The sequence below is a fragment of the Epinephelus moara genome, chromosome 19 (assembly GCF_006386435.1).
Source record: "Epinephelus moara isolate mb chromosome 19, YSFRI_EMoa_1.0, whole genome shotgun sequence".
In the NCBI taxonomy this organism is placed as follows: Eukaryota; Metazoa; Chordata; class Actinopteri; order Perciformes; family Serranidae; genus Epinephelus; species Epinephelus moara.
The window spans coordinates 14,764,999-14,790,604 of NC_065524.1; the positions used below are offsets into that span (position 1 = coordinate 14,764,999).

General features: G+C 42.0%; 1 protein-coding gene across 1 annotated transcript; it reads right to left on the reverse strand.

Moving 5' to 3' along the window:
* Window positions 1-1,720: 1,720 nt before the first annotated feature.
* Window positions 1,721-22,350, reverse strand: LOC126407136 (uncharacterized). The gene is made up of 16 exons (XM_050071820.1): window positions 21,498-22,350; window positions 20,022-20,072; window positions 17,996-18,096; window positions 16,056-16,182; window positions 15,889-15,938; window positions 14,654-14,759; window positions 13,024-13,182; window positions 12,803-12,920; window positions 12,667-12,731; window positions 12,294-12,419; window positions 11,482-11,576; window positions 11,023-11,184; window positions 10,706-10,902; window positions 9,458-9,587; window positions 4,644-4,837; window positions 1,721-3,682 (listed from the first exon to the last, which is right to left on the reverse strand). Exons 1-16 carry the CDS (start codon window positions 22,348-22,350, stop codon window positions 3,439-3,441), a joined length of 2,778 nt encoding a protein of 925 aa, XP_049927777.1. The 3' UTR covers window positions 1,721-3,438.
* Between the last annotated feature and the right edge of the window lie 3,256 nt (window positions 22,351-25,606).

Consider the following 25,606-nt stretch of genomic DNA (forward strand, 5'->3'; position numbering starts at 1 on the left):
CCACCTCAGCAAAATGAAATCAGAAGCCCCTGGGATTTGAGTCTGACCTTCCTGGCTCTCACTGCTGCTGAGTGATTACTGAAATATAAGAGGCTAGAGGGTGTAGGGCTGTGTTAACCACATAAGGGTTTACAGGACAGAGCTACATGAAACGTTAGGCAATTTGCATGTATTAATAATGATTATCTTCTAATTAACATCTCACTAACTACCTCATTAACTGTAATTTAGAGTCTCACAGAGCAGGCAGACAGTCACAGACAGTACAGTATAATATAAGGCCAATGCCGGTCTTGTTTGTTTAACGTTTAGTGGACAGGAATTCCTTTGGTTCTCTTCAGACCTGCATGCATTTTATTGGCTTGTGTGGGATTTGGGCAGGAAACCAGAGCTAATGCCCCCTCTCCCACTTCAAACGGATGCCAGGCACCCTTAAATGTCATGGGGTGGTTAGAGAGTTGAAGGAGGTGGGAGGGAGAGGAGGATTGAGGAGTGAGAGGCTGGGGCTCGCTGGGCGAAACAGACCGGTGCTCGCCTCAGAGCTTATCAGTGTGTGCTGGATGTAGCTTTACCAAGGCTGCTAAGAAAAACCAGATGCAGTGGAGGTTGCTCTGTGCCACTTCGTGTCAGGTACAGCCTGGGTCAACCTGAGGCGCCTTGGTAGTATAGGAGGAGGCAACTGTACAGTTCAAACTCACTGCAGATGTTCCTGACTAGCGTACAGTAGAGTGTCGGGTCCTGCGGTTTGTCCTCTCGACTTGACAGCATCTTTGAAAAGTTTAGAAGGTTTCATGGTGTCACTTCAATTACTCACCCCGATGGATTTCCTCTGCGTTTTAGATTGACAACTTGCAGTGGTTTATAGTCGGCGTATCAAAGCCTGTGAGTGTGTGTTCTGGGGTGTGTTGGTCACTGGGAATCCCACGGTGTCTTTCTACTCTTGCCAGCGGCAGTGTTTATAGGATTTTGTCTCATTTTCTCCAGCGTTAATTTATTTCCATAAAGGCAGCCATGACACATTCTCTCCTCTGCCTTCTGTCTCACTGTGGCTTTACTTTACAGAGCTATGAATTTCTCTCCCTGTCTCTCTGTGCTGAATGGAAGAATAGACCAGACTGACCTCAGTCCCTGCAGCATGCTTATTTTGACAATGAGCATCATCATCATTGTCAATTTCCCTGTGTCTCTCCTCTCTATCTCTCTCCGTCTCTCTCTTCAGCTCTACGTGTCTACACCCTGCAATTGCATTGTTTTGTGGTTTTGGATAACTCCTCACTATATTGTTACACTTCCTGAGGTATGTCATTATGGTTCATCTATGTCAGTGGGTAAATGAACATGTTGTGGCATGGCAAACTTCAATTTCCCACGTCTGCAACTAAGTCTCTCAAATCTCCGGCTTGCCAGTATCAGACTCCTCCCTCCCTGTGGGTCTCTTTGGCAACCAGCAAATACCATCTCTCTCATCATCAGGATTATATGGAGCTCATTTGCCTTTGATTGCAAAACCATTAATGCACAAATGTGTTGGTGACTGACCTGTGACCTTTCTCATCAACTAACAAGTGAAACTGGTCTCTTCACTTCTCCTCTCAGGCTCTTTGGACCCCAGGGGTCTGGGTCAGGGGTTTGGTAGTGTTTGTGCTGTCTTTGTGTCAGACTTGTATGATCCACTGCCACTTAAAGAGGGAGAACAAGGCTGAGAAATGAGGCATTTCCGGGCCCAAGGCTTTATTCCTACAGAACAGTGGATTACATTACAACATACAAAGGGGAGACGTGACTCATTTTTTTAAAGAAATCTTCTGCACTGAGCGCTGTTCCAGACCATCTTAGTGTTTAATCTTCAAAGAGAGAATCGGCATACAAAGCTTTCAAATGTGTCTTTACACGACGTCACATATTTCCTGACTCTATCCTGTTCTATCTGTATTTTAAAAAGGTGAAGCATGCTGTGTCCTCATCAGGCTTACATTGTTGTACCCTCAGGAATGACTCTGCTGGATCTAAAAAAAAAAAAAAAGGAAATGTTTATCACATATCCAGTGGAGCAAAGCTCTGTCTGCCTCTGTGTTTCTTGTTTTTACTTTTCATTTTCTCTCATACCACAAATATGCTGTAAGACAAGAAGAAAAAGAAGTGAATGTACCCTTTGTTTTTTTGTTTTTTTTCTGGAAATGTGTTTTTCATAGGCATTGTTCTGCACATACATTGAAACAATATGGATTATATAGTGCTATCTACCAAGAACAAAGTGATGCACATATGGGGAGCCTTTAAAGGGACAGTCCCCCCTAAAATAAAAAATACATATTTTTCCTCTTACCTGTAGTGCTGTTTATCAGTCTAGATTGTTTTGGTTTTAGTCGCCGATAACTTGAGATATCTGCTGTAGAGATGTCTGCCTTCTCTTGAATATAATGGAACTAAATGGCACTGGGCTTGTGATGCTAAAAGCTTTGAAAAATAAATTTGAAAAACCAAACAGCAGTGTCTCTTTCAAGAAATCATGACTTGGTTACTCAAGATAATCCACAGACCTTGTGGCTGGTTAACGTTGGTCAACTCAGCTGAGGAGGACGCTGTTAATGTTTACAGCTAGTGATGGACAAAGTACACAACTCTATCACTTGAGTCAAAGTATAGATATTCCTGGTCGTATATTACTCCAGTACAAGTGAAAGTTGCTAAGTCAAGTTCTAACTTGAGTTAAAATACTGGAGTACTTAAAAACCACACACAAAACACTGTATCCTACAAGAATCCACAGCTGAAGTAAAAAAGCTGAGTAAAAATATTTCTGCCAGTGTACTTAAGTGTACATAAGTAAATGTACTTTGTTACTGTCCACCACTGTTTACATCTCGTACTGTCAGGAGCAGGAACCTCTCATCCATGAGTAGATGCACACTTCCTTCTGCGTGGTGATACAGTTGACGGATGTAGTTTGGTAAGAAGAAAAAGTGTCTTCATGAAACTGCTCACAACCAGGTCTGTGGATTATCTTGAGTAGCCGGGTCATGATTTCTGGAAAGACATTGCTGTTGAGATTTTTGCAGCTTTGAGCACCCCAAGCCAAGTGCCATCTAGTTCTATTATATGTGAGAGAAGGCAGACATCTCGACGGCCGAGGTAAGAGGTAACAGGAAATAAATGTTTTTTATTTTTTTTTAATTTTTCTTTTTAAAGGAGAAAAAGTCCAATAAAAACAAAAAAAGACATATGTCCCCAACTAAAAGGCTTTTGGCAACAATCTCTACAGAACATTTTATCCATACAATAAACACGTTCACATATGGAGGTAAATAACTAACAAAGGATAACACAGCTATCATATCATGAGTCATTCTGCAGACAAAGGGATTCAACACTTTGCTCCAACCTCATCACCACTGTTTCTCTCAGTCTCTATAGTCCCCCTTTCTTTCCATGGTATCATCAGATGGCCATCACCTTCCGTTGTGGAGGGGTTTCCATGGTGACCACATCCTTTCTTGGGATGATTGCTTGCATGGGGTCAGGGCTGACCATGTGCTCCAGGAGCAGAGGGTACTGCTGGTAGGTGGGGGTGGGCGGAGGCTGGCGAAGGACAACAATTTTAGCGCTGGGTCCCTGCAGCAGGATGTCAGTCAGCTCTTCCTGTGTAGAGTTGACCACTGGTACACCATTCACCTCCACCAGCCTACAAGGCCCGTTACACACAGACACATATATGTAAGGAAACTATGTAGAAAAAGTGACCATAAAATCTTCATCAGTAAAGCCCAAGATCTCCTCATTCCAAGTTATCATGTTAGAAAATAAAATTCTAATGATCTTCTCAAAGTGTCTTTGATAACACAAACAAAAGCTGACGGGGAAATTCTCTCTCTCAGCTTCAATATCAAATTGTTTATTTGGCAGGATTCTCTCTGCAGGTAGAGGCAGGACCTCGGAGATGCTTCTTTAACAAGCAACAAACAATATCAAAGAATTCACAAATCACAGAGCATGAAATATTAAAAACATCACCTTTACATGGAGCTCATTAAAAATTTCCCTTCATTAGTTTTTATTTATAGCCAGCCGAACAAAGCTGACAGGGAAATAGCAACCCTTTGTATTTTTTGATTAGCTGTGTAAAGAGTGTTGGCAGAGATGCTGTGATAAGTGAACACACACAGTGAGGCTCAAAGACTCTTTTCAGCTTCTGTGGTTCTGTCTCTGCACTGTCATGCAGACTTCTCTTTCTTTGGCAGGACTGTCTCAGAGAGGGATGTCAACTGCACTGCGTGTGTGTGTGTGTGTGTGTGTGTGTGGTGTGTGTGTGTGTGTGTGAATACTCACGTGTATGAGAGTGCTGCGTTTCTAAGCATGTACTTGTTATGCAGTAATTGCTTAATTATATGAAGTTCTTTCATCTGCTCCTTTTTGCTCTCTTCTGCATCCAAGTATTACGTTACAATGTTTGCTTGCTTTGGGGCCAATATCTGATGGGTTTCCATAGCTACTAAGCATAGAGTAATAGAGCGATGAAAGAAATGGGTGGGATGAGTGACACACTGAATAGTACTCTCACTAACTAGGTGGCCTCTGTGAACACACAGCAAGTATTTGTCATTAAGCCTGGATAAATGACTTAGTTTCTTTTCTTCATGTGTTACCTGTCATCCACACAGAGGTGAGAGTCTTCCACCGAGACCACCACTAGTCCGCTGCCTTCTCTGTAGCGACACGTAAAGCCATAATGACCATCGCGGTTAGGGTTCTCCTGTACAACCAGCAGCATGGCAGGAGACTGCGGTGACACCAGCTGGCTCAGGCTACCAATGGCCAAACTGTTTTTCCGAGCTTTCTCCTGAATGTGGAAACGGCAAGAACACATTTACAAATGCAAGGGCTGCTTGAATGCACACAGTTCAGATTTTTAGCCAAAGCTCATTTGTGGTGGATTGATGTAAATGTCGTGCAAAATATGCTGCACGACATGAAACATAGTGTTTTTACAGACTCGTTACATGCTTTCATTTTTCACTTAAATCATCATGATAATAACATCTTACATTAAATTTGCATTAAGTTAAAGGAATAGTTCAGCTTTTTGTGAAATCCACTTGTTTGTTTTCCTGCTGAGAGTTAGATGAGAACATCAGAACCACTCTCATGTCTAAAAGAGTTCATTTATCTTGTGATAAAGAGCGGACACAGGGAAACAGCGAGCCTGGCTCTGTCCAAAGACTACCAGCGCCTGTAAAGCTGCAGTATTTAACATATTATATCTATCCATCCATCCATCCATCCATTTTCATCCACTTATCGTACAGTCGTGGGGGCAACAGGCAAAGAAAAGCACCACAGCAAGACATCCCTCTCCACAGCAATGCTTTCCAGCTCCTCCAAGGCGTTTCCAGGCCAGATGAGATATGTAATCCCTCCAGTGTGTTCTGGGTCCACCCCAGGGCCTCCTACCAGTGGGACGTGCTCAGAACTACTCAGGGAGGCACCCAGGGGGCATCTTAATCAGATGCCTGAACCACCTCAACTAACCCCTTTTGACGCAAAGGAGCTCCCTCTGGATGTCTATGCTCCTCACCCTATCTCTAAGGCTGAGCCCAGCCACCCCACAGAGGACACTCATTTCGGCCGCTTGTATCCGTAATCTCCTTCTTTTAGTCACTGCCCAAAGCTCCTGACCATAGGTGAGGGTTAGGACGTACGTATATGGACCAAATCCAAAGCTTCGCCTTCCAGCTCAGCTCCCTCTTCACTGTGACAGCCCGGCGCAGCACCCACATCACTGCAGATGCCGCACCAAACAACAGATTCATCTCACGCTCCATTCCACCCTCACTCCTGGACAAGACCCCAAAATACTTGAACTCCTTCTCTTGAGGCAGTAACTCTCTACTAACCCAGAGGGGGCAATCTACTGTTTTCCAGCACAGAACAGGAAAACCTTGAAGACTTGGCGAATTTTGACCCTGAGTACCTAAATACTTGATCTGGATGGAGGGAGAGCTGTGCATGGACCCACCAGTCCGTGTGGATTCAGTTTTATTCTCTCCTCCCTTGTGGTTGTTAAGTGATGTGACCATTGATCTTTATGGTAGGCAGAGTAGCAGAGTGTAAGTACACAGCACTTTCATGAAAAAAAGAAAAGACATGAACACAGTGGTTGTGGCGGTTGCTTGCCATCCCCTTCGGTTTACTTGTCAATAGCACGATATTGCAGTATTGCAGATGTATTTCCTTTGCACAGAGCCAGACTCACCAATTCCCACATGTTTCAAGCCTTGATCATTGAACTCTTGGCAAGAAAACGAATACTCCAAGTGTGTCTTCCAAAATGTCGAACTACTCCTTTAAAGGGAAAATTCATCGATTTCAAAATTCAAACATGTTATTTTTGTGGTCTTACAGACCAAGAATATTAGTAAAAATGAACAACTCCTCCCAAATCCAAAAACTAGAGTGCTAAAATTCAAATTTGTGATGTCATCAAGTATAAAGTCTCCAGGCTCCATAGAATTGGGAAAGATGTTGTAGATGTTGTAGATGACACTGAGAGCACCTAGAGCAATGTTCTGAGTATATGGGTACGTTTTCTGTTTTAGGACTGAAAATATGACAATAGAATAAAGTTCATTTGGGTATAAAAAAGAAAACAATACTGGGTCCACAAAAACAGGCTCCAGTTTGTTGTCTTTGGAGCAGCTCCAGACTTTATACCCAATGACATCACAAGTTTGAGACTTGCTTCTCTGATTGCTGGCTTTGAGAGAGAGTAGCTCATATTCACAGATACTGACTGGACTTTCTAAGCCATGGAAGTAACATATTGAAATTCTCAATTTCGGCGGTGTTCCCCTTTAAGGTGCAATAAATGGCAGATAGTTAAAGAGATTTAAAAGTAACCAAGTGCAACCTCTTGCTTTGTTATATCTATCACAACCCTATTGAATTAACAAATCTTAAAAACTTTCAGGGGTTTGTTTCTGTGCCTCTGAAGCAGTAAACGATTAATATTTCCTTGATATAAAATTCTAACTTTCCTTCTCGGAAAAAGATACCACTACATGGAGGTCCCCAAGAGATAAGACTGAGGCTGCGTCAAAGCCAAAAGACCACCAAGATGTAATGATTAGCTTTGGAAGAGATCACACCACAAGTAGCTTGCAGGGATCAGAAATAACTTGTGAGTCTCACCACTGAATTCCAATGCTCCCTTATCCAGCCTCTTGGCATACTCCCCTCCTCCCCCTGAGCGGCATGTGAATGCCTTGAAGCAATAGATGTCGCCTTGCCAGGGTCAGGGGTCAAAGCTAAGGCTTCTCTCCCCTCAGACAAGTGCGGCAGACAGGATATATCCACGGAAACGCAGCCGAAGCCCCTTGAGAAGCACACTTTATTTGCGCCACAAATTTTTCCCTTTTAGATTGCCTCAATGTTGGACACACGCCAAGAGGCCAAGGAATTTTCTCTTCATATTCCTATTGTTTATCCACAAGATCTGATCAAATCCTAACCCACCAGGGCCAGACACAGGGCACACATCCCATATACACACCAGACACAGGCAGGCAATTAAAACACTGCTATTCAAGATCACAGAGGTCACTCAGGCGAGAAATTATGGCTTTCTGTTTTTCTCTATAATGAGAAAAAAAGTGATTTTAAGTTGCAAATCCCATAAACACAATAATTTGCCTCCATTACAGGAAGCTACAACATGATCTGTGAAAGACTCGGTTTCATCCAGTGTGAGAAATGACTTCCTGACAGCTCAAACAGCATAGATGCTAAGTGGATGGGATTGCATTTCATTTATAATGATGGGTGTTGGTAGTTCTAAATTCAATGCTGTCATCCTGCATGCCGACGCCTTGGCTGCTCCAACGGTAGAGATCTTTAACACAATCAACCTTGATAACGGAGGACAGAGTAATCAGAGACAGTCTGACCACATTGATAAACCATAACTGGTATCATAACTGGAGGCACCCTATCTATTTCTTAAACGGGGCATGGCATGACAAAGACAAAGTGGTGGCAGATTTTTCTCAGAACTCAATCCATCCTCAACGGACATGTGACACCAAATAGTGGACAAAACAATAATTCTTTCAATTTCCCCTCTTTAATAGTTCGTCTGAAGTTTTTCAGTTGTCTAAGCTAAACTGCTTGTTTAAAGTCATTTCCGCCATTTGTTGTCCTTCCCCTCCTCCCTTCACTCTCTCGCTTCTGTTTCTCTTTCTCCTTCCCTCTCGGCTGCTTTATTGATGCTCTCCAGTTGCAATAGATCCTGGAGATTAGACTGCCAATGATGAAATATTTCCTTATTGTCTGTAATGCGGGGCAGCCTACGAGACCAAACACAGGGCGGTCTGCTCCTTATTAGAGCAGCAGCGCCATCAGTTCCCAGGCTGCTCCTCAGCTCTGACCTGTGTGTTAACTCTGATTAGGTCATATGATAAACATTAGCGCTGCTGCTTTTCCCACAAACTCAGCACCTAAAAAAGCGTGGCCCCGGGGCGGCAACGTGACACGGGGCACCTTTCAAAGCCGAAGCCGCGTGTGTCCTTTCATGGCACCTCGTTAGGGCTTCTCCAACGGGATAAAAGAGCCACATTAAAAAAGAAGTAGGCTCCTCCGGGGATAGATGGAGATAGTTTTACACATGCTGGCCCACTTCTCCATTGCACTCTCCCAGTGGCTTTTGTCGCACACATTCCATTGTTGGTATGGTCACAGGCTCTCGGATGTCAGCGCTAAACATCATTTTCTCAGAAAAAGTGCCTGTTAGTCCAAAGGACTTCACTCAGCCTTGTATAGCGACTCTCACAGCGGGGCTAACTGCACAGCTTAACGAAACAGAGTAGACTGAATGGAGCATTGTGTTGTCATTCAGGAGAACAGTGAAGAGGAGATCAAAGATGATGGACATAATAGTGTCAAGTAATGACCTACTACATCAGGAAGCTGTTACTGCTTCTCCCGAGTGTGCTATTTCTACTGTTGGAAAATTAAATGAACAGATATATGAACTTCACATGTTCTGTAAATTCTCTAAGTCTGTGATTATCACAGTATGGCTTTCATTAGTGAAGAAAGGCCAAGCTATAGTGTTTATATTGCACAAGTTGTTCTGATATGGTTAAAGACAGGGGAAACAGCATTGGCCATGGACATTATTGTCCAAAAACGGTAAATCTGACTGTGTTTGATTTTCGTTTCTCATACCACACATGCTTCTCTCAATAACTAGTGCTTTTTTGGTGCAAATCTCAGTTTCTCATTGTTTATTTTTAGCAAATCAAAACACTCTCTGACTCAGACTGTACAGCTTTCCCACATACTGGTGTAACTATCTTTCACATGCTGTTGATCAAACTACACTGACTGAGCTCCATACTGTCAACTTGTTGATTCAATTCTGCTGCCAATAATGAAAAGTGCTATAATCTTTGATCAATCGTACCTTAACGTAGCTTTCTTGCAAAGCATTTTGGAGGTGAGCCACCTGCCGGTTGAGATGTACCATGGAAATTTCCTCCTTAAACACTTGGCAGTTCAGCTTCATCTTCTCCAAGAGACGAACGTCCAACTGCCTGAACAGCAAGAGACCACATTTCAGAAAAGGTCAAAGATATACATACATACATATTTTATGAAATATGGTATGTGGTTCAAATGTGGTTAAGGTTTTATGTGAATTTCTCCAGAGTAACTTAAACGTAGCAGATGGGTTATTTTGCTTGGAGTAGAAATGCTTAAGCATATTTGATTTTCATGTCGAACTACAGTTGCCATATCAAAGGTTACGATATCATAACCCTTGTTCCGTCAGTACAGATGGAGCCCTCTACTGCATTCTATGGCTAATACCCTTCCTCCAAACACAAGCACTCATTTTCCCACTGAAATTTACTTAAACGTAGCCGGCCAATCAGGATGAGCCTACCTGAGTATGTATGGACCCCACAGTATGTAAGGCAGCATGCAGTACTGTCTACTATTCCACACCCTCCTCAACGAGCAGCGTAAAAGCAAGAGCGCCCCTAAGTAGAGTGCTCCGTCTGTGCTAAGAGAACTAGGGTTGCAATAGCGTAACCTTCTTTCTATCTCTCACAGGCTCCATCCTTTGTCGGACTCTATGGGTACAGTGGGTGCAGCCCAATGAATGCACGACCTGTAGTAACGTAACATTGACAAAGCCATACTGATTCTGAAAGGTTCGTCACAACAGTCCAAGCTGATCAGTGGGCAAATTGCTGTCGTCGAGTGTTGCCTTCTGAACTGAGGGGTTTGCAGGTAGGCATGTCCTGATTGGCTGACTGCATTTATGCAAATTTAAGTTGGCGAGTGCGTGCTTGTGGTTAGAAGAGATTATTACCTATAGAGTCCAGTACAGGGCAGAGCCTGTGCGAGATAGAACTACCTAACCTAAAAGTTTCACAAGATCATTAGCTACTATTGGCTATGTATTAACTGTCTCTACCCCCTGATTACTTGTTGGTTTACAGCACCATCACATTTAGTATCTGTAGTCAAACCCAGACAAGTAGCATAACCAACAACACATGGGACAGTTGCCAGTTGTTGAACAGCATATTCATATTAGTGGGCATTTGGGGGTCTCTAACTGCCTTTTATGTCTCTGGAAGGTGGAAGAAAAGTTATATGCATTGTTGAACAAGCTGCTGATTAACAGAGGCGCTCCACCTACTTCTTCTTGTGAGCAGCGGAGTTGTTAATGTTGTCTCTGAGGGTCTGCAGGCTCTGCCTCTTGTCGTTCAGTCGGCTTTTAACCAACTCCAGCTTCTGCTTCAGCTCAGCAGAGCCAAGTCTGTCTACGTCCACATCTCCGTCCATGTTCTTGATCTCGGAGCAAAATGCTACCAGGCCGTGGTGGAGCTCCTGGACCTTTGGGTTTAAAAGATCAGTTTTCAATGGTGATTATTTTCACTACTAAGTCAATACATTCACTGCAGCACCATTAGATGTTACATATTTTCACAGACATAATTGAAGAGAGATATTGACCTGAAGGATGACATTCTGTAGAGAGTCCACCTGTTGGTTTAGCTCCCTGATCCTCTCTTCTTTAGCTGGCTGGGTCACCTGGATATTTTTGTTGACGTTGCCGTTCTCATTAGAGCTTTTGACTTCTGGATTATTTTGTGAAACAGTAGCTGGTGACTTCTCCTATGATGCAAAACCATACAAAATATCAAAAAATGTTCAATTTAATGAAAAGCCTTGGGGTGTCGGTAGCGTAGTGGATAATGCCAGCGCCCCACCCATAGAGGCGATGCCTCACTGCAGCGGTCGCAGGATCGACTCCGGTTTGCAACCATTTGCTGCATGTCAACCCCCACTCTCCCTCACCCCGTTTCACTCTGTCCTGTTCATTAAAGGCAAAAAGCCCAAAAAATAATCTTAGACTTTAATGAAAAGCCTGGTAGCATTATATATAAATGCCGACAAAGCGATCAGTCTTACCGTTTTACACAAGTGCAGCTCCAACTGTCTGTTCTCCGATGTCGATGTCAGTAGACTCCCAATCTGCTGATCTGATGGAAGCTCCTCTGATGAATCTGATAAGATAAGATAAGATAAGAAAACACCAATAAAACATCTGTAAGGTTGCTCTTCAGCTTCAATTATCATCAAAAACATGATACAATATAAGCAACAACTGAAAAAAAAACACACCTGTCTCTTTACATACACACACATATATCTAAGAGAAATAGACAAAGGAGAGATTTTATTTTGAATTTTCCCTCCCTCTGGATGTGTTCACACACAAGGCTCAGCTGCTTTTGCTCTCTCCTCGAAATCATATGACATTTGGATGTAGGATATACTGTAACTGAGCTACATATATTATCAATATGATTTTTTTTTTTACCATTTTCTCATACTTCTTAAATTCAGCTCCTAAGAATTAGCTTCTTGTCTCAGCATGATCCTAATTTAAGATCTTAAAATGCACTCTTTCCTCTCTCACTGCAGTAATCTTTATTTGTCTGAAATAATCAGCTCTTGTGATAACAGTAAAATCCAAAGGAAACCTAATTGTCTTTTAAATAACTGTATCATTTCAGACATTTGTCTCAACTCTGTGTATTTTATCTCTTCTCAGAGTTGAGGAACCCTCTGACTAGAGCATTGTGAGCAGCAAAAAATGTTCTCTAGGCAGTCACATGCACCATGCCCTTACATAACCAAATGTAACCAAAGTATGCATACACCATATGAATACATGTGTTTGTGTTCTTGTGACAAAGACTACATGATGTGCTGTGCACCTTGCTTTTCTTTCAGTATAAAGAGGCTCTTGTCTTCTGTCACTCCCAACATTTTGATGCATGAATCCATGATTTTTCCCACTGTTGTTTCCTTTGGGGTCCTGAGATGAACTATCCGCTCCAATGCTGCAACACCACATGACACAACAATCACAAGTACTGCAGAGGCCGCGTTTATTCTCACATAAGTTTTCAGTTTGAATATCAAAGCAACAATGGCTTCACAGGCTGGACACTGCATAATGTGGCTATATGTGACCAAAGGTAAATATTTACATTGACTAAATGCTGCACATTTACATATATATTACACATTTATAGTGTATTAGTTATAGTGCATTCATGAAATTTTTGAACCAATGCAGTTACTCACCATTAATAGTAATCTCTATCAGTTGAGAATTCCTCTGTGCTGTGTAGTTTGGGCTGTTGTTTCTATTGAGAAAAAAGCCCAGGGATTAAAATTAAGCCTGTTCATATGTTTACATTGTGTATATGAGAAGCTGTACCTGAGCTTGAGGGAACGCCGATTCATGCTGAGGCAGCTCACATGAGGAGAGGACTTAGATTTGCTCATTGACACTAATGTTGCAGTGAAAGTCTCAACATTATTGGGACCTAAGGACTCTGCAGAAAAAAAGAAACACCAGTTAACAACTCCTTAACATATTTCATTTGCAAACTGCTCAGGTAAATGTGTATTTTTCATGTTGTGAGGATAAAAGTGTACCGAGCAGAGAGTCGATTCTCTGGGTGATGGCGCTGGGAGGGTGCAGCTCATTGTAAATGGCCGACAGTAACAGCTCCCTTTCTTCCAGTGTGGCGATATGGAGGATGTCTAGAGTGTTCACATCCACCGAAGCTATGTCTGCACCACGCAGTTTGGCTTCTGAAAGACAAACATTTAGTCATAGACCTACATACTTTAAGAAATCTATGATATACCTAGGGCTGCAAAATCTGCAAAATATTCAAGAGGAAAACTTTCAGTGGGAATTGATTTGTTCATCCTCAATTTACCATGTCATATGCAGATAAAAACAAACCCTTTTCCATATCATAAGAAGACATTCATTTGCCACATAAATCTATTAATTTATCAAATACGTACAATGTTAAATGTGCCATGTCATGAGCTGGTTAGCATCTTAACTAATCGGGAAAGATCGACAATATGGTTTGTGTGCAAACTTAATGTTTAAAGTGGTCAACTAATTTATACATGATGTTATACAGCAAAGAATGAAAGAAAAGAGATGAATTAAAACTTTATTTGCTCAGTTAGCACGCTCAACTAATCTACATGCCACATGGTAGCAGCTAGCTAGCCAACACTAGCAGAAGGTATAACAACTTATAAACTTTAGGCTACCAAAATATTATATATCATCTGCAGTAGTGTGTACTACACATGTGATGAGTGAAGGCACTGTGCTTGCAGAGGGTTGTAATATTTTTGTCAAATATGATGGAAGAGTGCGTTGCTGAATGCAGAGCATGGTTACAACTCAGTTAAAATTAAATGGGCAGACCTTTATCAAAAACATGCCTAAAGACCTAGTATGTACTTATTAGTACTTCTTATGTGTACCCCCCAACACAAAATAAGTTTACTATTAAATTATATGATTTTTATATTGAAATTGTGCAAAAATTCCCCAAATTCCAGGGTTTAACTTCCCTTTGCAACCCCAGGTACACCACGGCCAATAATCTTTACGTAACTGACTTTTTACTTTTTGGAAGTTCTTTTTTAATAAAGGAAAATGTGGAAATTGGATTTGTTGTAATATACAAGTGGCAGCTTTATGACTAGGAAGTAGAAGAAATCTGAAAACAAAAATTTAACAGTTAGCTCTTACAGAAATGTATTAAGATGTCTTGCCATTTGTACAATGATTGGCTTACTTTTTAAAACTGACTTACTCATGTCCAACTTTGTCTTGCCAGAATTTAATGAGCGTGAATTAATATCTAAATCTTGGCACCTGCTGTGTCAGAATTGTGCTTAAGGGATATTACATCAATAATTACTATCAAAACTTCATCATGCTGGAACTGGTCTATGGAAAAAGGCCTAGCTGTAACAGCATGGACTGTATGAGATATTGAAGAGAGAAAGACAACTTTATTATTGCATAAAACTTGATCTATGCAATAATGCTATCAGGTTTAATCCTATCTTAATCTTAATATTCAACTGCTTTTCCTCTCGTTGTCTCCTTTTCCTCTTAAGTTATTGACAATCATACAAAGAATTGTTTTAATTTGTTCTGCGGTAGAGATAACTTAAACTGGCAATGTCTGCCTTTGTTATGTGACCACAGGGCGAGGAGACTGACAGAAAAAATGTGTTTTACCTCTGATGAAAGGGAGACATTTATGCAGTCCAATATTGGTAAACCACTGGCAAACTTCATCATTGTTGAGCTCCCCAAGGCATTTGGCCACTTGCCTGTCCACGTCCTGGGGAGAAGGAGAGGTTACATACCTGCTGCGTATACCACGTTCTACACAGAGTAAGTAGGGTGTGGAAAACCGCTTTTATAAACACCACACTGCAAAAACTCTGTGTGTAATGTCCTTTATCATTAAGTCATAGTATTCTGCACACAGGCAACATATTTTTGGTTTCAATCCAAAAAGCAGGCAAAGGTTGGGCACATGACACACAGAGATGATTCAAAGTCAAACTGCTGCATGTACAAACCTATTCAGTAGGAGGCAAGGCATCAGGGCGAAACATGGTTAAACTCCAAGACACTTTGTCACTGTCTGTGTTACTGATTCAAGTATGACTGTGTTGGAAATCCATGTTTCGACATATCACAGCGAGTAAACACATTTGAGTATTGAACTGTAAACAAAAGTTTAAAAAGGACAAAGACAAAATGTTTAAACGCAGGTTTCTGTGTAATCGCTGCCTTAGTCATAGATTCTCTGTTTATGGTGATCCTGGGAAGAAAACTACAGTGTTCCCTGCTGCCAGCAGAGGCTTCACAAGGTGACTGTGGAGTGATTAGATACATTAGAAAGGTGAGAGGTTTGCCTTGTCTTAGGGATTTCATTATGTTATAAAACAGAGAGAATTTTAGAAAAAAAAATCCAATTAGATCATGGTTCACCAAACCCACATAAATAATAATCTATAGCCATTTTCACCAATTTAGTCTAATTTGGGGTCCCAGTGTGGGACCGGTGTGAGGCGTGGCTGCTTAGGATCCATGATGCATAAATTACTCATATGTAATTGATGGGTTACCAGAGGAAAATAAAATAGTTGATAATGCATGGAGATAATAAGTGCAGGACGTGAGCAATTTGCTTTCCTTTTTAAAAAAAAAAAAAAAAAAAAAAGTAAAAGAAAACTTTCCGTTTTGTGTTTCAGCTAACACATGGATCGCTAAGGATACGAGCAATCTTGCTTGGCAAATCCTGGACACAAAGACGAAAATCCTGAGACTATTTGCAGAGTCATTGCTTTGACAGATCAAGGGAGCTGGGAAATATAAACAGAGCATATTCTGTAATTGCGGCAGCTCTGGGCTGTGTGCTGATGCCACCCTGAAGGCCCTGCTTTGATGGTTTACAGTACCTTCTCAGAAAAGTTTCCATTCTGATCCTTCGACTGAGGCATATATGATGCTGCATGAAAGTCACAGAAAAACAAAAACATGTCAGGTAAGTTTTTTTTTTTTAAATTGTACATCAGTGGAAACCGAACAATCTTGTTTGTCCATAGTATGATATTACTAGACTTACCAACGGTTTTGCGACGTTGTCGTGGTGACCCCTCCTCTTCCTGCTGGTCTGTGGTCTGGGTTAAAGCGTGGAAAGTGGCGCTCCTGGTCAGTTTGTCCCCAAGACTGCATGAGCGAGCTATCAGCTTCTGTCATATAATACAGGTTTCAGTTAACATCAGACTGAAAATCCAGCACAGCCTGATCAATTCACAGTTGCTAAGTATTTTAAACGTCATGAGTCGTAATACACAGTCATAGTGGGGGTGTAAGAAAATAATGCTACACTTGAGTATCAAGATATTATGTTTTGTGATATTGTATTGATTTTTAATTAATAATTTACATGTAAAGATTCGTGGCAATTTTTTTTTTTTCATTTCGTTTCTTCAGCCGTTTTGTGTGACCACAAAACACATGGGCCTATGAATCAGGCAACGTCATCAAGGGCGCACCTCTCACTCTTAAAATTAGATTACCACATCGCCAGATTCTTGCCAAAACTCAGCTCAAAGGCAAAGTGTAAATCAGATAAAGCACTTTTCTTCCAGGAATGTCAAGTGACTCACTGGAAATACATTTGAAGGTGTAGTGCAGGCATGTCCAAAGTCGGGTCCAGGGGCCAACTGTGGCCCGTGGACCGATTTTAAAATGCCTGCAGCTTGTTGTTCAAAATATGCTATATGTGGCCCACCATTGGAATTGGTTAATCAAGCAAGAACACTTAATATTGATTGGCTCACAATGGCAGGACAATCGCACAGTGTGTAGGCATGTACCAAGTAGGAACTATACAGGTGGAACTGATGTGTTACATGAACAAGTGAGAAACGAGCAAACGAACAGCTATAGCAGACATTTCCTGCTATGTAGCAGACATGGCCACAGAAAAGAAGCATTAGGTCGACAGCGAGGGGTGCTGCTCTCAGGAGCGGTGGAAAGTTGAGTTCTTTTTTAGCTTAAAGATGAAACAGTTACATTTGTTTCATTTGTATGGGATTGTTGTTTTCAATAGCTCATATAATGCGAGAAGCAGCAGGCCCCAGATATTTTTATATATCTGGTTAAGTTTGTAGGTTTTAGTAGCATCTAATGGTTTAAGTGGCATCTAATGGTGAGCTTGCGGAACTGAAACATCTACCATGCGCCAAGACTTTAAGAGAAAAATGGTGGCTGCTGCAAAATCTCGAAAACATGAATAGCTTTGCCTAGAGCAGGGGTGTCAAACTCATTTTAGTTCGTGGGCCACATACAGCCCAATTTGACGTCAGATGGGCCGAACCAATAAAACCATCGCATAATATTCTGTAAGTACCATGAGCTCCAATATTTTCCCTTTTTTGTGTGTAAAGAATTACAAGTACATCCTGTAGATGTTCATCCTTTCACAAAACAGATGAACAGTCTATCCTAAGAAAAATAAATGCAATTTCAAAAGTATGTCTCAGTTTTTTCACATTCAGTCAGTCTACTTCTCACTGTCATTACATGTGCATTTATTCATACATTTCCTGACACAGATTCTTTTGAACTTCAGCTGCTGATTAACAATATTTTGCACAATGTTCAATATCCTTCAACATGGTATTTGCATTTTACATGAAATGCATTGTTAACTTGCTCCTGAAACCTGACTAGTCTAGTCATGTAGTGGGCCCGTATTGGACCCTTCGGCGGCCGGATCTGGCCCTCGGGCCGTATGTTTGACAACCCTGGCCTAGAGCCAGAGTTTGATTGTCCGTTCAGGGCTACTGTAGAACAACATGGTGAACTCTGTGGAAGAGATATAAAGGGCTCATTCTAACGTAACAGAGACACAACAATTCTTATTTTCAGGTGATTAAAAACTAATGAAAACATGGTTATGCATATTATATATCATTTTGCAAATAGATGCCCCTAAATCCTACACAATCAACCTTCAAAAACATTAGAGGTGCATGTGTGGGCCATAGAGCATACCCTTTGGTGAGAAAATGTGTCCTTGTTGGTAGCGTGGGGAAGCAGACAGAATTCGGCTTTCAGCATGTCGGAACAGCTCACATCTCTGTTGCTTAAGTCATCTGCATAGCAATAAAAAGACTGAGTCAATAAATGATTAAGAATTGATTCCAGTTAATCCTTTCTTAGTTAGTCACTGTATGGGAAACAAACTGTTCAACAAAGTCCTTGTTTTCACCCTTTTAAGGAACTCTATTCTTACGGTTTCAGGCCCTCTCAGCCATTTTCTGGCGTACAGGTCACCAGGTCTATTTACAGTGCATTAGCTGATGCTGATACTGGACACAACTTAGATGGGGTTGCTTGGCAGCCCGTCATGCACGCTAATGTCCGTCTGGTAGATGACATACTTCTCTGACAACCCAAGTTCTTTCCCACAGAAAGCCCATATTCTTACATTTTCCAAATGTCACTTGGTCAGCGAGCAGATATCTTTTTTTTCTGCTATCATAACAAGCAAGACGAATGAGGCTGAGAATACGGCATTCAAGCTAGGCCCCGGCTTTCTCAGGCAACACAGCGCTGTGATGTGATAGTGATAGATGTTGGAATGTTTGCAGTTCTGAGCTGTAGCTGCTCTAAGTTTTATATCTTCACAGATTAAAGCGTAACAAGCCCCTTTACAAACAGTAAAACAGTAGTCTTTTCAAATAGTTTACCCAACAAAAAAAATTCAGCCTAATTTCTCAAACACATGTTTTTCATTTCAGGGGCCTGTTTCTGAAAGGCCGGTTTGACATGGATGGGAGTTTAGATGGAGTCAGAATCAGATAAGACAGTGTAATTGGTTTATGTGTGTCAGCAGTGGAATCTTGTCTGGGTCCTGGAGAGACAGTGGAGTACAAGGGTGGGGGGGCCGCGAGCTGGCACTCTCTTCATCACCTGGCTGGCCTGTGAGTCACTCTGTAGAGGATCATAAAGTCTGGCCTACAGCTAAGCAAATTCAGAGCACTCCATGCAAAACACAACCGTCTTGACTAGAACAGCCAAGTGAGAAAAGCGATGAGTCTTGGCTCAACGTGATGACATGTAGGAGCACCCTCCTCTAGCTGACCTCAGACACAACAGTGTGTCTATGAAATCCTGAGAAAATCATTTCCAGTCTCGCTCCGTGACTTCTTTTCACCGTGCATGGGAGAAGGGACACAAGATGGAGATTTGTCTGAGAATGCTAATGGAGGGTAGCAGTACACCCACCTCATACCACAGCCATGTTCAGACTTCACACAGCCTGCGTTGTCCAGGAAAAGCCCAGTCAAAACAAAGGACAGGAAATTTTGGGCAGGCTTAGGGACACAGTCTGATGTTGCCTTAAAGGGTGAAATCACCAGTAACGGAGAGATGGACATCATTCCCAGTCTAAACTGGCAAAGTCGGGACAAGTCAAAGCATGAGTAAGCTCTCTCACCCTTGAGTGGTTAGTACAGACAAATACATTGCATCCTTGCACGCACACATACAAACTTTGGTGCGTGACAAAGTTTGACAACCAGTCACACACGGGGTTAATGACAAAGTGAAGCTTTAGAGTCAGAACTTTTCAGCACATTTATGTAATGGATAGGCAAAAGTGATGCTTATCGTTTCCAGTATTATTGTCCTCCTCTGGTTTGAAAAGAAATTAAGCTCTTTGAGAGACGACCGAGGGAGGAGAGTATGCTGAGTCACAGGAACCCAAAACCTGGGAACCACCTGCTCAGCCACGCACTGGGAATACACACACAATGGCTAAAAAGGGATTCCAACAAAAGGGGAACTTCTGCAACTCCCAAAGGAGGCGTTCGAGGTACTGTAGCCATGTCACATAATGACTGCAATTTCATCTGAATGGGGAACTGAGATCAAAACGAAGAGGCAACACATGAGCTTAACAGCTGGATGGAGCGAACCATCATCTGGTGCCATTTACCTCTCACCTAGAGTTTACCTAAATGGAAGCAGGAAGGTTAAATACAAATACTTGCAAATTTACGTGGAGAAAACTCACCCAGATTGTGCTCAGTAAATGATAGAATATTTATTCCAGTGTTGAAGCTCCCTATGACAGAGAAAGAAACCGAGACAACATTTGTAACATCAATTTCCTTTCAAATGAAAAACAGAATATTTAGGGACATTTTTGACATAATTTGTCATAAATATGCTTGTTTTTTGTTTTCTTTTCTTTTTTTAACCTCAAATTAGATGAGAACAGTTTCTACTGTATCTTTGTGTGCTCTATCAAGCGATTGGTCTTTCTCATAGCAGACATTTTGACTTATCATGGTAGGGAAAAGCACAGGTGTTACTAATATTAATGATGGCTTAGTTGTATTTAAATGTCCCAGAATGACATGACATTGTAACAGTGAGTCAGTATGTACAATGCTGCATTCACAGGCTCCTTGGATGGTCTGATTTCCCAAGTTGGAAAGTCGTTCTCCAGACTTTGATGTGTTCACACGCTGTAAGTTGTAATGTGGAAACAATGTGGACGCTACAAAGAAAATGTGTCATATTTTTTGTGAGTATTTAATAAATGAATTAATGAATTAAATGAATAATAATTCATAAAACAATGTGATGTTGCTGCACCAGTACATCATCTAACCTAGTAAAAGATTGCTTCAGCTGAGTAATGCGAGTAATTACCTTTTCAAACTAACCTTGGTCACTCTGCGTGGACAATGACTTTATACCATATCTAATACCATATAAAAAAAATACATGTGAGGAAAAACTTGATATGCCATATGTGAATTAATGAAAAATTTGAAAATTGACCAAACATTTACTTTCGTCTGCCATGTTTCTGCATATGTGACATCAACTTGGCAACTCGGATACTAAAATTTTCACCAACTTTCGGAGTTGTTGTTCCAACTTAGGGGCCGTTCTCATTCATTTTCCCAGTCCTAAATTAATTTTTCCCATTATCCTGACACCACATGAATGCAGGGTAATACCAGGACCCTGAAACTAAATCATCATAATTTATTTATTGTTGAAATGCCATCTGAAAAAGACCTTTTCTTTCAGGGTGGGTTTATCCTATCTGAGCAGGTAGCCTCCTTAAAAAGAAGAAATCATACTGTCCAACAGCTCAAAATTTGTCTGATTAATATGTTTAATTCTATTGGGGTGAGACTTTTGAGTTGCTGTGTGCAGTCACTGGGCACAGCTGCTGTCAACTGCTTGTTAAACCACTTCGCCTCATTTTGTATTTCTACACCAGTTAAACACACAACCAGCACACAGGGCAGCTTTGGAGTTGATGGAAAGTACCTATGGCAAAGCTAAGCTACTGCTACTACTAGCATTTTTGCTAGGCTAAACATCACAAGGCGGCTTCACCACTGAACATACAGAAATTCATCTATCTCCCAGTAAGAAAGCAAACAAGCATATTTCCCCAAATCTAAGAGTTCTGCTTTATTTATGGATTTCAGTAAACCAGCACTGGAGATGTCACTGTTTGACTCACTTTTCAGAGGGTACTCAGGGAGAGGAGCCACCTGGTAGGCGCTACACAAGAACCTGGGCTTTGTTTTCTCTTTATCCCTGTCTTTGGATGTCACCGCATCTCTTTCCTCTCCAGACTCATCTCGTAGGTCGTCTTCAGGCTCAGCTGCATTATCAGCACTGACTTTATTCTCAGCTAGTGTAAATTCCTCTATTGACCCCTCTGCCTCCACACTCTCCATCTTTTCCTCATAACTCTCCTGTTCACCAGCAGTGAAATTTCCATCGCTGCCAGATGTATGTGCCACACTTTCCTCTGAATTAACGTCAAAGAACTGATCGTCGTCAACAATATCAGAGGGAGTGGGCGGGATCAGATTAATGACAGGTGGTGTCAGGAGGCTTGCAGATGCTGGCGTGCTATCAGTGCCACTCTCAGACAGCAACGGGTCTTCCTCCTCTTCTTCATCATCCTCTCCACTGGTAGAAGTGATGGCCTGGGGCTCTACAGGGAGTGAAGACAGAGGCTTCAGTCGTTTCTTTTTCAGAGCCCTCGGGCAGGCAGACACAGAGCTGGCTGAGCGGGCCATGCTGTTCCTCGAGGTCAGGAGGTCCTCGTCAAACAGGCTGAAGCTGGCGTTAACTATCCCCAGATCCTCTACTGTAATCTGGATAGCCTCCCTCTCACCTGATCCCCGTTGATCCAAGTGTGGATGCTGAGGGCCCCCATTAATCTTCTCTTCCTGCTCCTGCAAAGGGTCCCCCTCCTCGCCTCGCAAACACGAGCAGCAGAACAGCCTGCGTGAAAGTCTTTGAGTGCTCTTTCTCCATGGGCGCCTACGAGGCTGCTGTTTCTCTGCGTTCGTGCTTGCCATAGCTGCCTGACCATACGCCGGCTATTGTGCTAAACACACCATTCTACAGTCTGATCAGATAAAACCTCTGCAGCCTGAAGAGAAAATAAACAACCATCCACACCCCAGAGATAAAACACTACCCTGTGATAGAAGCCACAGCATCTGCAGACAACACAAACACTCATCTGCAACATGTGTTGCTCAGGAGAGGGGTGAAATAAATGGACCAATTCATGCTCTGGGTCAGGTGTACACTTGAAATGAATGCTGGGCTTAATCAGCAGGCTTTGATATGTTAAACAGCATCATTGTAGATACAGCTCTGGTTTCAAAGGGCTCTAATATGACAGCAACACCCTGCCAAAATAAAATCTTGGCATGAACTATATGTAATGTAGATAATAACAGGAAAAGTACATCTGTACGATTATACTGTGCGTGTTGTGTTTGTGCATGTGTCCATGCATGATTGCATGTGTCACGGCATGTGATTATATTAATACAAGTCAGTGTTCAATTTCTATGTGGGTCATCTGTTGGGGACTTACAGCATGTATAGACACCGGTGAGAATATGGGCTTGCGGATGCTCGGCTCATACATCCCCTATGGCATCAGATGACATTTCCTTCATTCCACAGGCCCAGTCCTGTTCTCTGCTACATGATAAGTCATCCAGCATCAGCTTAAAACCTTTTTGCCACACCACCCACATCGAGGGTTTGTATGAAAAGATGATATCCGTGTGTTTTTCTCACGCCCATGAAGTGACAGTAGAATGATGAGGATAATTACTCCTCCGCCAGTATCCACCTCTCATCTTGCACTCTCTCTTTGGAGTGAAAGGAAGCTGCTACTGTTTATTTCTCTAACTCTGTCATTACTCTGCTCAGTTTCTTCCATTTCTAACCCCATCAGCATTTGGTTCTCTAGAGAAATGTAGTTTACACGCCAGTTTCCAATAGGCAAGATGTTTACCTGCCTGCAGTGCATAAAATCTAGATTGACTTCCTACGGTTTTAAAGTTATCCTACATGTATTTCTTCTGTCATAAAAATAAGTGCCAATGCAGTATATTACCCACATTCATATGGAAAACTCAGCTCTATGTTTAAATTAAAACCTACCACAAAGGTTGCCTTAATTGGGCTTTTAACAACACTGACTGTTTTTTCCCAAATAAAAGCTGACCTCAGACACAGTAACTACTCTCAAATTAGGCTAAACAATTTGTTGGCGCGCAGTAGTATCATTTCTGCACACTGGCAGCAGATAGAAGCAAAAGTAGTTTTCTGTTTTTCTAGATACCGTGAGCTTTTCAGGTAGTGAAGTTCTTGAGAGACTTAGTTGCTAGGCACAAATTACAGCACCTCGAGGTGATTTCAGTGGGAGGCCAGCTGACTATTGACAGACTTAGTGCAGGGCTGAAGACTCTTTGTAGTGCAGTGAAAAGTGCTTTTATACCCATGTCAATCAGGGACCCACATGATGGTTTTCACTGGGAGAGAAGGTGATATGAAGTGAACAACGTGGCCTCAGAATTAATGGCAGCTTAGGAACAATTTGGGGTTCAGTTTACCTCAGATTTAAGCATGACACAGCAAAGCTAAAAGGCCAAGACACACACAAGCCGAGAGCTACAGCACATTTGGAAAGGTGAGGAGGACATGCATTAGAAAAAGGAAACCAGCCCTCCACTTAAAAACAGCTGCAAACCATTTTTTGGAGTTGAACATTTAAAAGAAAAATACATATAATGTATGTAAATTGTTTGATTCTGCAGAGCTGAAAACATTTGTGTGTTGTTAAAACATTGTCCAGCACTATATAAGAGAGCATATGAAAGTGGGGGTCTGTGACATAATCCTCGTCAATACGACGTGCCCAACAAGGGGGGGCAGTAGAGAGCAGATGCACAACACTGACAGGACATAAAGCAGAACCCACCACTTCTTAGAACGACCTCCTCTGGTATTCACAAGTCTGGATAAAGTTAAACCACACAAGTGCTTTTCATTCGCAGCCTAGTGAGGCCGGCTTTCATGATATCTTGATCTGGTATTTGCAAGAATATCAAGTTTTGTCATAATCCTTTTTACATGTTGTTTGAATATACATAAGCAGTAGGGGAACGAAAAGATATATGTAGGGTTAATGTTCCATCTCCTTTATACAGGATATGTTTGAAATTAGCTGAAAATCTGTGACCTTACTGGCAGATTTATGAAAAATGAGTTCCTTATGATAAATGTGGAGAGACAGTGTAAGTGACAGACAGACAAAAATGAATGTTTCACAGCTGCCTTAGCCTGGGGCCATCTGTGGGAGAGATGACTGAGACAGACATGGAAACCCACCAGTCTCCACTCTCTGAGTGACGATGTGAATTTCAAACTATCCTAATTGTTTGTCTTTAACATAGCCTCTTAGGGTTTGTTTGACTTTCTCTGTGCATTCGTGCAGTTACATCACCGGACTTCACTGCACTTGGTAAGTTAGTCTACATGTCCAGACATAGGTCCGTCAGTATCTGAGCATGCTCCGAGTGTGTTTTTACTGGTCTCACTACCAGAGAGTGGTAGATTCTGGACAGCCCCCAGACGGCTATGCAGCCAACATCAACACCAGCCCTCAGCGCTGGGAGGGCTCCTCTCTAAAACACCCTCACCTCTTGCTTAGTTGCAGCACAGTGAAACATGTTGAACATTTCCTGTGACAGGCATGTTTCCATAGGCATCAAGGGTCCATAGTCAGCGGCGGATTCTGTGGTGAACATAACCCTGTTTGGCCATACAGAGAACTCACACACTCACAAAAAAAAAAAAGACAAGCTTTTCCTTCGCTCTAATTCACAGGCTTCAGCCAGTCTGTAATTGCATTTACTAAACAAGACAGCAGCATGAGTCACTTTCCAGAGTCAAGGAATGTCACCTCTTCCTGTGAAACCAAGAGGAATGGTGGGAGCTATTACTGCGGAATAACATCCACAACCCTCTTTATATTGTCGAGGATGTTGAGCAACCGCGGAGGGCCAAACAACCCGGCGGCATTCTTAGAGCAGCGAGGGGGGTCTACAAAAATAAGCATGCTCAACCGAGGATGTTGAGTCCACGATTCAACAGATAAATCAACACATCACGAATCGAGCCTTTTCACCACCGAGTTTCACTTAAACAGATGCGTCCTTTTTGCTTACACAGACCTTCCTGTTTGTGCACGCCACCACCAAACCTATTGGAAGTCGGACCAAGTGTGCCAAATATTTGCAGTTTCCC